This window comes from Lissotriton helveticus, chromosome 11 (assembly GCF_964261635.1).
Source record: "Lissotriton helveticus chromosome 11, aLisHel1.1, whole genome shotgun sequence".
Classification (NCBI taxonomy): Eukaryota; Metazoa; Chordata; class Amphibia; order Caudata; family Salamandridae; genus Lissotriton; species Lissotriton helveticus.
The window spans coordinates 944599125-944611369 of NC_136072.1; the positions used below are offsets into that span (position 1 = coordinate 944599125).

Sequence of the window (12245 nt, forward strand, 5' to 3'; positions counted from 1 at the left end):
AACATTTTTTGGTTATTTTCCAAAATTGATTTCTCTCCCTTAGTACCCCTACTGAACCACATTCCTCTATCTTTTCACCACCCTTGAAGCCCGTCCCAAGCACCTGCTTAACATATATTATATTTTAACATTTTATTGTTGGAAAATCTAAAGCTTTTCACTTTATGTACAAAATGTTAATAAAACAGATCAAACTACAAAAATACTGCGCCAGAATACCTTCTTCCTTTCTTTCCTTCTTTTTCGCAGATGCTGCACAGCATGAACAAAAATAATATTCCATTTTGTCGATGCTGGACCTCATCTGCCAAAATCTTTAGCATTGCAGTTAGGTCTACAGGCCAGTTATGTTAATTTTGCCAATGGATGTTAATAATTCACAGACACAATCTGATATAATCATTACATGCATAATTACAAAATGTAAGTTAATGATTATTCCTTAAGTTGGGAGGTCAGGAAGTGCATGATATTCTTGTTAGAAGCCAGACACTTTCCATTCCTTCACAAGTGTCATACTACAAGGTCTGCTCATGAGAGTATTTAATTTGCCATTTCTTTTCATTGTTAACCTGGATTACAGGGGTCTTCCTACAAGTGCCTCTTTGTTTTTGTAAGTGGTACCACACCTGGTAAAAACCTATGCTGCCAGGTGCAGCCTCTACCAGAAATTATATTGCCTCTCCATTCTGAGTGCCTCGCTCCCTAAAGAAGGATAATGTGGTGGCAGTTTCAGGTTTTCACCATTTGCCGAGCACCAAATCTCATTTGTACTGAAATCAGGGTTACAGCCCAACTTTATTGAGGAGCAAGGTGTCCAAAGTGGCATTGAAATAAGGACGGTCTGAACAGCTTGATAACTTGTGTTTCTTTGGCCTAGTTTTGCTATTCTGCCAACCACTGACACTGGTAGATCTGTTTTGTTTTGCCTTTGTTGCATATTATCGTAAGTGTGTGTCTTTACATCCCAAGACACAGTGCCCTTGCTTATTAAATTTGGGATGAACAGAAGGCAGCTGTTTCACAAAAGTTCCGATCAAAGATTTAAAAAAAAACAAGCATTGGTAAAGGATTGCATTCTTGGGAGAATAGATAGGAAATAAAGTTGGACATTCAGAGGATATAGCAAATGTACCCCTTTTTCAAAACTATTTAGCTATTTCACAGACACCTTGGTAGCATCATAGCATAGAACAAGAGTATTGTTTTATCAAGATCTGCTCTGGCAAGAGGATTTAGGAAGAAGGCAGTAGTAGTTGATATGGAGTTAATGGTGGAGTAGTTCACATTATGGCAGATTAGCCAAATGCTAGCCTAACCCCCAGCAACACTTTTCACGTTATGCAGTGTAATGTTCGCATTGTGTGTGACATTAATTCAGAGAAGGGTTGACAATATCTCCATATGACATGGTGTGACCGAATATTGTGAATATTGTGGACTCTTACCAGAGGATTTAGGGCCTGATTTAGAGTTTGGAAGATGGAGTAAAGGCAGTCAGGGTGGTGGAGGGTTTTACATTCTCTACCCAATTCCACTCCATGGACTGTATGAATGACTGTCACAGCGGTTCATACAAAGCTGTTTAAAAGGTTGGTGTGTGTCAGTCATTGGTGCTGCCACTGAACTTTTCAAAGTTTCTACTTTTCCAAAAACAAACTTCCGCTTTCCCAAAGCAGGAGTTTGTTTTTGGAAAAGTAAAAACTTGTGTCCCCAGCAGCATGGGTGTTATATCCCATGGTGTCTGGGTAATTTTAAGTTGTGCCTGGCAGAACGTGTGCTGCTCTGCGAGGCATGCTGTATTCAGATAGGGACTTTAAGCTCCGCTCACTCTCCACCCATATTTTTCATTGGCTTGTGTCATTGTCCACAGTAAACTGTGGCTGTGTTCACTGGTCAATAGGCTTAGTAGTCCCTCCTTAGTACCGCTTTGTCTCATTTGGAACCTCCCATGGCGACACTCCTTGTTACGTGTGTTGTTCCCGGTAAGCTTTAAGTACAGCCTCCAAGCACTATTTTCTCAAATAGCTTTGCCCTCCATGCTGTTGCAGGCAGGACACACACTCTCCTAAAGCTTTTAAAAATGTTTTATAGCACAGGCGGCGAACGCATTTGCAATGCAATACGTCTCACATTTGTGAGAGTTTTAGTTATTGGCATTGTAAATGACAATGCCTTTTATTTATCTGTTTTAAAAACAACACATAAATAAAAGGCATTGTCATTTACAATGCAAATAGCTCAAACTCTCGGAAATGCAAGAACTATTGCATTGCAAATGCTTGTTTTATGTTTACTGTCCCTCAATTCAGAATTTTCCTGGCAGTGATGAACAGGAAAAAGAGAGCCATACTTCCGGGATGGGGAGGACGTTCGAATGGCTTACTGGGATGGCCCGTACTCTTTTACAGTTCTAATTGATTCATGTTTGTAACTTTAATTTAACAGTTCCTGTTTGCTCATGATAGGAAGTTTAAGTCCAGAAGTAACATTGTGATGTGGTAATAAGGTTAGCCTATAATATTATCCCAGAATGTACTATTCTGTTTTATTAATAGTAATGAAGAATATCTTGGTCTAGGAACAATACCATTTTCCATGCCATGTTATGAGCTCTTAGTTAACTATCATTGAGTTTGATGTTCGAGGTGTGATGCAGAACAACTGTATCTATGTTAATGGTAAATGTTGAGTCATTTGAGTTTATAAAACAACAAAGATTACTAAAAAAAATGAAGCTGTTAAACTTTATGTGACATAATATGAGAGGAGATATGTGTGGGAATGTAAAATATTTTTTTGATTTTTTTTTCATAAACATCTAGTTCTCTTCGGGGCCGTTATTTGCAAAGACCTCTCACCAGAGATTACCTGCAGAAAGTATGATATAAAAATAATGCTCATCTTTGCGCTTTATATTTCCCTAGGTTTTGACCTTTGTGAAGTTGGACAAGAGGAAGTGATACTAAAGACCGGGAAACAAGCTAATAGGAGAACAATGCACTTTGCCCTTCAGTCTCTATTGGCTCTTTTCGGTAAGGATGGCCCGATCTATATACTTAATAAGTATGGACCAATCGCATGCAATTTGGAAACATGTACAGAATAATATACATTTTGCATCAGTAAAGCTTTAAAAAACAGATAACTTTCCTCTCTAGATACAAAACACACATGTGCATGTGCCAAGTTTAATATGATATATAATACTTTGAGAATGAGAAGGGGCCATGACTTACGAGATGCATAATGTTGAGTTGTTCATTACTCCCCTCCACTCACTCCACAATAGCAATATCAAATCCAAAATTATATATCTACCCCAACATAGATCACATTCCTTATGCTAAGTGCCATAAGCCTTACCCACGCCCTAACCATGACTCCCTTCACACAGAATCTGGAGGAAATGGCTGTATACTATGCTCAGCAGGCTTAGAATGCAGAGTGTGACTTTTGGCCATTCCTTGTATCCAGTCTACCTGCCCCCATATTGTTTGGCCATGCCGCCACAACACAGTGGGCTACGCCTTATGTTGAAGGGGCTTATGGTTGTAATCCAAACCTAAAACACAACTAAAATGTATAAACTATTGTGAGCGGCACAATCATAACTCCTAATGTGCTCTCATGACTTGACACAAGACATCACATATGACTTCATTGATGACTTCACCAGTGAAATCACATGTTGAAAACAGTGACATCGTACATAAAATCATCGATGCAGTATTACATGACTTGGAGCTATCCGGTTGCAGTGTAACAGATATTTACTGAGCATACTCTGCAATTGGCAGCATCCCTATTATGAAGTGTGGTATTACTCCAGAAACAAAGGCTGACTTGTAAGAAGAAGCGTTGTCCTCATCAGTTAACAATTAAAAGAAATGCTAAAAATAAGAACATTTGAGGTGCATAAATGTATTTTGGGGATATGTTTGACGCCATTGTGGGACATTTGCACAATACAACAGAAAGTCTTAGGAAAACAAGTGTGTGTGTATATATATTTAATGAAAAATTACAGAGGATAATGCTAAAGTTTTTATAGTTTAAATTGGGTTTGTATAACGAATAAATACAGTTTTCCTAACTGTAACTTGGCTTTAACTTTGTTTTTTTCATTACATTTAAATGGTTTTAATTTATTTATAAAAAGGTGTTTCAAATCATAGTGCTGAGTGTTGTTAAGTGGAACGTGGTAGAATATAGTATAGGGCAGCGTCATACAGTGTAGTGTGGTAACGTCTAGTGCTGTACAGTGAAATAGAGTGGAGTATTGTGGAGTGGCGTACAGTAGAGCATGAAATTACAGAGTGGCACACAGTGGAAATCCGTACATTGGAGTGACATACAATGGTGTGGCATACAGTGGAGGGGTATATAGTGGAACAGCATAAAATAGAGTGACGCAGAGTAGATTGGCGTGGAGTGGAGGGTCGTAGAGCAGAGTGAGGGCAAGTGTAGTGGCGTACAGTAGAATAGCACAGAGTGTGGCAGTGTATACTCCAGTGTAGAGTGGGAAATTGCACAGTGGAATAGGATGCACTGTAGTGGCGTACAGTGGAGTGCCGTAAAGTGGATCAGCGTACAGTGTGAAAGCTTGGAGTGAAGTGGTGTACACCGTAGTTCTGTACAGTGGATAAGCATACTTTGAAGCAGCATAGATTGTAGTGGCATACAGTGGAGTGGTGTAGACTGGTGTGGTGTAGAATAGTGTGGTGCAGAGAGGAATAATGTAGAGTCTAATGGTGTAGAGTTGAGTGGTGTACAGTGGATTGGAATATATGCGATTTTACTGTCGCAAATTAGGTTTGTACTATTATTTTGTCGCTGATTTCCTTGCTTCCACATGACTTCCAGAATTCATGTGGGGTCAGGCACCTCTTATAGCTGTGCCCAGCATAGGTGGCCACCTGCTTTGGTAGAGCTCAGGACACAGTGGAAGTCCAGGCTCTCCAGCCAGCCACCACAGTGTTCAGCCAAAGGCTGTGCACAGTTCAGAATATCTACATTGCAGGTGAGTCCATAACAAACTGAAATTCACTGAAAAATCTGCGTTAAACGTTAGATATGGTTTAACAAAAATAAATACAACAAAGTCCAGAAATTCAACAGTTATGATGTGCGTGGTCCGGACTTCCTGAAGCAGATCTTCAAACAGTATCTCCCTGCACAGAAATCTTCGATCAGCAAAGGCAAAATTGCTAGTACTGCCTAGATTTAAACAAGTACGAATGGGTAGAAAAAGCATTGTGCTTAAAGCATCCAAAGCATGGAACTTACGTCCTCTCTGTATAAAAACGGCATCCAGCCTTTAGGAAAGCTGTAAAAACCTGGTTATTCAGGACTTAGCACTTTCTGCAGTCCCTTCTTGACACTCACAGCCAGAACTGTATAGCGCTTAGATGCCTCAGGGCAGTAATGTGCTCTATAAATCCAGATAACATAACATAACATAACAAATAACGCACATCATTCAGTCCAACTTTGTGCTTAGTACACCACTTTTCCGATTATGTGAAAAAAACAGCCTACCAAGAGCAAAACCTGGCAGGCAGCATGAATTATGGTGGACTTTGTGTATTGTATACCATGACTGTCAGAAAATGATACAAAATATATGCCTGTCTTAAGTACTTGGTTGATTTCTCAGTGACTACTCACCATTTGGAACAATTTATTTTTATGTTTACAATACTTTGCTCCAAATGAGTTGCATAGGATAAGATAATGGATACATTATCTGAAATTCCACTAATGAAACTTTTCTTTTTCATGATATAAACATTTGTTTTTCTCATTTATTTCCTAGACTCAACAGAACTTCCAAAACGCCTCAGCCTTGACAGTTCATCATCTCTGGAGTCATTGGCATCTGCCCAGTCTGTTTCTCATACATTGCCTTTGGGGTATCAGAACCCTGCCTTTTCTCCAACTTGCCATGACAGTCTTGCCTCTGATGCTATTTCAGTTTACAGTCTTAGCTCCATTACTTCATCAATGAGTTTTGCTTCAAAGGCAGAAAGTTATTCAGATGGCACGGGCTATAGAGGACGTCAAGACTATGAAAGACCGAAAAACATTTATTCAAATAGGCCATCTGTACCACGGAGCAGATCATCTCCACAGACTAATGCCTCAGTGAACAAAGAGGAACAGGAGGAATATGAAGGGTTTTCCATTCTAAGCAATGAACCAATGTCTGCTTACCCTGAAAATATGAACATATCATATTCTCCTGAGCATATGCAAAACAAGTCTGGTATTTGTGGAGGAATTAAACTTTCTGTAAGTTCTAAAGGAAGTGTTAGTACTCCGAACTCTCCAGTTAAAATGACTCTCATTCCAAGTCCAAATTCACCCTTCCAAAAAGTTGTGAAGTTACCAGGTTCTGACACTGGAGAATCAGATCAGTCAAGCACGGAGACTGATAGCACAGTCAAATCACAAGAAGAAAATAACCCAAAGCTTGATCCTGAAGAGTTGGCTCAAAAGATTTTGCAGGAGACGCAAAGTCATCTCATTGCTGTGGAACGTCTTCACAGAAGTGGCAGTCAAGTTAACAAAAGTAATATTTCCACAGATGGTGCTTCAACTCCGACTGGTGCTTCTACTTTCAGATCCTCAGAATCAAGTGCTTTTAGCAGGCCATTCCAGAAGAGCACTCCGTCACCAGTTACAGTTCGACCAAAGCCTCCAACTAGGAGTTCTTCTCTACAGAAGATTAGTTCCGGATACAACAGTCCAGCAAGTTCTGAAGCATCCAATAAGGAGCTAACAGGGCAACACAGTGGCCAACCGTCTCCAAGCTCTGACTCACCACACATTAGATTGAAATATCGTAGCTCTCCTTACAGTACTCATATTTCAGGATCTCCTCAAAATATGTCTCCAAGCTCAGGACATCAGTCTCCAGCAGGAAGCACCCCTTCTCCAGCTTTGTCATATTCATCAACTGGCTCTGCACGCTCCAGTCCAGCAGATGCACGAGATATAGACAAGATGAAAATGGCTGCCATAGATGAAAAAGTGCAGGCTATTCATAATTTAAAAATGTTTTGGGCAAATACAACTCCCCAATCTTCTGGTCCTATGAAAATATTAAGAGGAGCTCCTGGAACACTCACTTCGAAGAGGGATGTTCTTAGCTTGCTAAATTTGTCCCCAAGACATAGCAAAAAGACGGGAAATGTAGACAAGCTGGAACTTATGGAATTGCCCAATCAACAGCAGCAGCAGGGTGCTGCTCCACAAAAGGACCTTACAAATGTCCGTAGGTGCCCTGACAGTACAAATGTAGTTACTCCCAACATCTCAACGACACCTAACAGTACTCCAGGAGCTATACGACCATTGAGGATACCATCAGGAAATGGATACAAGTTCCTTTCCCCAGGAAGATTTTTCCCTTCCTCAAAATGTTAAAATGTAAACTAATAACAGTGGAATCAACTTGTGTAAATGTTCATATGTGCTTTTGCCCTCTTGCCTTGTCTCTTACCAAACCATCTGATATTACCTGGAAAGAGGTGATCAAACAAAGGACTATAATTAGAAGAGTGTTTGAAAGATAGTATTGTCATGAAAGACTACCAAACTGATAAAACTCAATGTGAAAATGGGCATTTTGCAAAGAATTGTGCCAATGTGAGTTACAGCTGGTAAGACATTGCTCAAGATTCAAGCACTCACACAAAAACAGCAAAAGCAGTGATGCAAATGATTTTAGATTCATTCATGCACAAAGTATCTTAAATATTGCTCTATCTTTTTATTTAAATTTAATTTCATCTTGCTATTTTTTAAAGATAACGTTTGTAAGATTAGAAATTCTTGTACAGATCAATTCACAGACACAAAACACAGACAAACGTCTGAGTTGTCAAAAAATTAAAGAGAAATATCATAATTTACTGTTATCCTTATTTATTCATGATGGAAGTTTTCAGTTTGTGAAGCATATTATTATAGGATGAAAACACATTTTATCCAGACACCAACTGTTGTATTAATCCTTCATCTGTTATGAAATTAGTTCTCACCCTCTACTTGTTGTGAAATGAGTTCTTGCAGGCCACTTGTAGATTTCTTTTACCAGTGACAGGAAAGAGGCTCATCACCATTGCTGTTCCAGTTCCTCTATGACTTACCACATTTTACCGCAGTAATTATCAAAAGCAGATTACCACCAGAACCAATGAAGTGTTATCAAGCAAGGTTAAACATTAATGATGTACGAGGATGACTAGTCCGCTCCTGTACCCAGCATTCATGAACAGAAGTCTATCGTATCATAATTTGTGTAATTTTTATCAGTAACTATAACTTAAAATGTGAAAGAATACATTCACCTGCTTCAGGACTATTTTCACACCTCAACACAATGAGATATTTACCATCACAATGAGATATTTATTAAAATAAGTGAGCACTCTAAGTTGAACTATCTTGCAACATAATTGAAATCAGAACATTATATACATTTTGCATCCTTGTCCCTTCAGCCAGCTGATATTGACAAGATTTGTAGCTCATTAAATCTGACTTGATTCTGCTATCTTTAATTTTAAAGAATCAATCCAAGTGGTGAGGCTCTTTCAAGTGATGCAATAAGTGATACAAGAGGGGAGTCCTGCAGTCAATAAATGTGCCTACCCTCTGATAATGGTTGAGTCATTTTTCTGAATTGTAATATGGTTATCATGTTTGTGGTGTCTACAGCAATTTTGATGGTCTTCATGGTCACCAACATTGACAGTTCAGCTACAGTTTTTCCTGAACGCTAAGTTGCCACATTGAAACTTATGCGATACAAACAATTGTGAAGCCCTGCATTTGTGGTCCTTATCAGCCCCCTAAAACTTTGTACAACGCATTTGTAATGTGTTATCTTCTCTGGGAAGATAACTCAACACCTCAGTGGAACATTTACCAACAAAGAAATTCTTTGCTGTGAAATTGTTAATTTTGTATGACTTTTAGGAAGCTTTTAAAAACTTATCACAATCTACGTAATCTCTGATTTTAATCAGTACCTCTTGGTTGTTCCTAGGTTGTTCGGATCTATTCCCAAAGACATTTAGTGCTTGTTTCTGACTGTATTGTCAAAATGACTTTTATGCACCTAAAATATTTTGTTTTTTAAAGAATTGTGGTTGGAAGTCAGTACCTGTGCAGCCATTCTCAAGCAACCCCCTGTAATTCAAAGACTCTTGGACCATACAAACGCTGTGTAGAACTTTCCTTGTATGCAGTGGTCGCCACGTTTGACCTCCATGGACATTTTTGTAAAATAAATTCTGTGTTTCCAGGCAGCATTAAACTTTTTATATTATGAAATGTAACATGTAAAAAAGAATTTCATATTTTTATTGAAATGTCAAAGGCATTTGGCCTACTTTCTTTGTGATGTAAGTGTCTATTAAAGCATGAGTTCTCTCTCTCACTGCAGTGTCATGTATAATCAGAATGCATAGTCCTGCAATCGCCGATGAATATATGCTTACCTTGATTGAGGAGCTCCTTAAAATACATTCTCAGGGGAATGATACACACTTGATAATTCTCATAATAGAGAAAATTGTTTTGTTAGAGCATTTGAATTCACAATAGTATTCAGACAGTATGTTTGGTAGCGGTGAGTACATTTCAAGGTATAAAATATACTTCTATTTTTTCAGATTTTAAAAACAATTCTGCAGGTACATTTGTAAGTTTGTCCAATGGCATAGTAATGTATATTCCTACTAAACATTAATGTTCAGTACAGTATTTTATTTAGAGTTAAATCTAATTATTGCCAACAGAAATGTTTTATCATAGCCTGGTCATTCGGAATAAGAAATCACCATGGGGCCATAGATGTCTGGATAGTCATGTCTTTTAGACAATACGCACAAATCTTTTGTAGCAATCGTCATCAAACTGTGGGGCAAACACCATTGGGTTGGGCATGGTTTCATCTATAGGGGAGAATGTTTTTACTCCTAAACATTTGACCATCCCATGACCCGTGTCATGGGTGGGGAAGAATTTTTCTTCAAAGGAAATGTTATTTGTAGTGTAAAACCATCAGTGGAAGGGTGAGGAATATAATGGAGCAGTGCAGCAGCCCATAAGGAGGAGACATGCTGCTGTCCATACAGAAGGGGCACCACCGTAAAGGGTATTGTTGCCACCTTTTAGTGGCCTAGTAGGTATTTTCAAGAAAAAACATGTAAGAATATGAGGAAATTAGTAACATTCATTATGTTTTGTGGTTTGCAACGTGAATTGAAAATGACAAATACAAGATGAAAAGTGTGTAAAAAGATTGTTAATTCCGTCTAGACTATCCTAAATGTTTTCAAAGTATAGTAGCTTCACATTTGCTGTGCTAAAAAAGGCATACCAAGGTTTCCAGTACCAGCTCCTGGTCATTCCAGATCCCCAAAGCAAGTACAAATGTTTTTTCTTTGAGAGGGTGGCAACCTTAGAAGAAGGTGCTGCAGGCGTCCCAAAGGATAGAGCACTGAAGTAGAATGAAGAGAGGGGTTTTTGTAGTCGACGGTAAAAGAAAGAATTGATAAGAGAAGTCTATGAGACAGGAGAGTGATTAAGCAAGAACTTCAGAATCCGGAAGGTAGGAGGCATTGCAAGAGCATGTGAGCGAGGGGAGTCCAAGGTGCCTGCTGTAGGCAGCCTTACCAAGTTCCCATATATTCTGATGTAGTTTAGACTCTGTTTTTTTCATTATGGGACATATATAACATTATAAAACTTGTAAACCTGTATCACATTATAAAATGTGTAAAGAAAAAGTGTGGACAGCTCCTAGTCCGGTACTTAATGAAGCCCAGGGTGTGGACATGCAGGTAACACCCAAGCTCTGTACCAGCAGGGCACTATGCCGCAGCTCTTGCACTAATAGCACTTTTTTGGGGGAAAGCAATCTAAGTTGAAAGTTTACATTATTCGGGGGAGGGCAGAGAATTTTAATCCTTTTTCACGTTTCGCCACGTTAGCAAGAACAGTTGTACTTTATATGTGTTAATATAGTTTTAATACTGCTTAAGAGCGACTCTCATAAAACTGATTCAAAGGAGTGTGAGGGATGGCCACTACTTAAAATTTGTCTGCAATCAATTGGCCTTGTTCTGAGCCATTTCCACACTAGAGCCCCAATTTTAGATCAGTGCTCTAGTTGATCAAAACCCTTCCAGTCCGGCACGGTTCTTAATGAAGCCTGGGGCGCCGACGCACTAAAGACAAGCCTGTCTGCATCCATCCGTGGCCGGACGGGGCCAGGGGCCAGAACCCCTGCCCGTTTGCTACCAACACGGATTACGTACTCCCAAACACGAGTGCAAGCATCATACAAGTATGTCATACAAATAAGCTCTGTCAGAACTTACTAACATATACACAAGGGAGCTGTAGAGGGACAAAGATCAGGTCGCTCCCCACTCTCAGTATTACAAAACAAATATAGACCTTATCTTTTAAGTGAATACCATACTTGGAAATCCCTCCATCATAGTTTAGTCACCCAGGTTGGTGTGAAAAAGCAGCGGCTGTAGTTATACCTTTTGTTCTAGGGAATCCATGTTCACATTATATTTAAAAAAAAAAAGGTTTTGAACTCAGTCTCCTCGGTCTATACCACACAGTGGTGTGGACGGCAAGGAAAAATAAGAAACAAAATGTGGTGAAAAAGGTTGACAGTGCCTTACGGGAGTAACATCCTGGGAGTGTGCAGATTGGTAATCACCTGCACCCTCAGGTTCTCATCATCAGCAACTGCCAACTCGTAGGACAAAAAGTGACGAAAAGTAAGAGAAAGAACATGCTCAGTGTGGTGTATTGTGATGTCGGCACTCAGGGTACCTTATCCGCGTGCCCGACTGTACCAACCCTGTAAGGAGTAACGGGATCAGAGCATGAATACCGCTATTCCAAGTCTAAAAATGAGCTAGACAACGACAGGCTATCCTGTTTTATTTATGTGCTGTGGGTCTGCTTACATTAAAACCAGGACATACTATAACCTACTATCTAAATAGTTATAGAGGGCCAACATGTTTCATTGCCAAAGGGAACTTATGGCAATTTCTTCAGGGCAAGGGTCAGTTCTCGCCACACTGCGACAATTTTTATGTATTTTTTACCGGGTGGTTGCCCATCCTGGGCATACCTGCAAACCCCTCTGTATCGTGAATGTGTGCATGTTCACACTCGTACAGCCTGTAACTCCTGCTGCT

General features: G+C 39.4%; 1 protein-coding gene across 2 annotated transcripts in view; it reads left to right on the plus strand.

The window, feature by feature from the left end:
• Nucleotides 1-9443, plus strand: part of TTC28 (tetratricopeptide repeat domain 28) — a 1211014-nt gene extending 1201571 nt beyond the window's left edge. For both annotated transcript variants that reach the window (XM_078667293.1, XM_078667294.1), the window contains 2 exons: nt 2928-3035; nt 5819-9443. In XM_078667293.1, coding sequence (XP_078523419.1) covers nt 2928-3035; nt 5819-7431 — 1721 coding nt within the window. In that variant the 3' untranslated portion in view covers nt 7432-9443. The remainder of the gene's footprint in view (nt 1-2927; nt 3036-5818) is intronic.
• Nucleotides 9444-12245: the final 2802 nt, after the last annotated feature.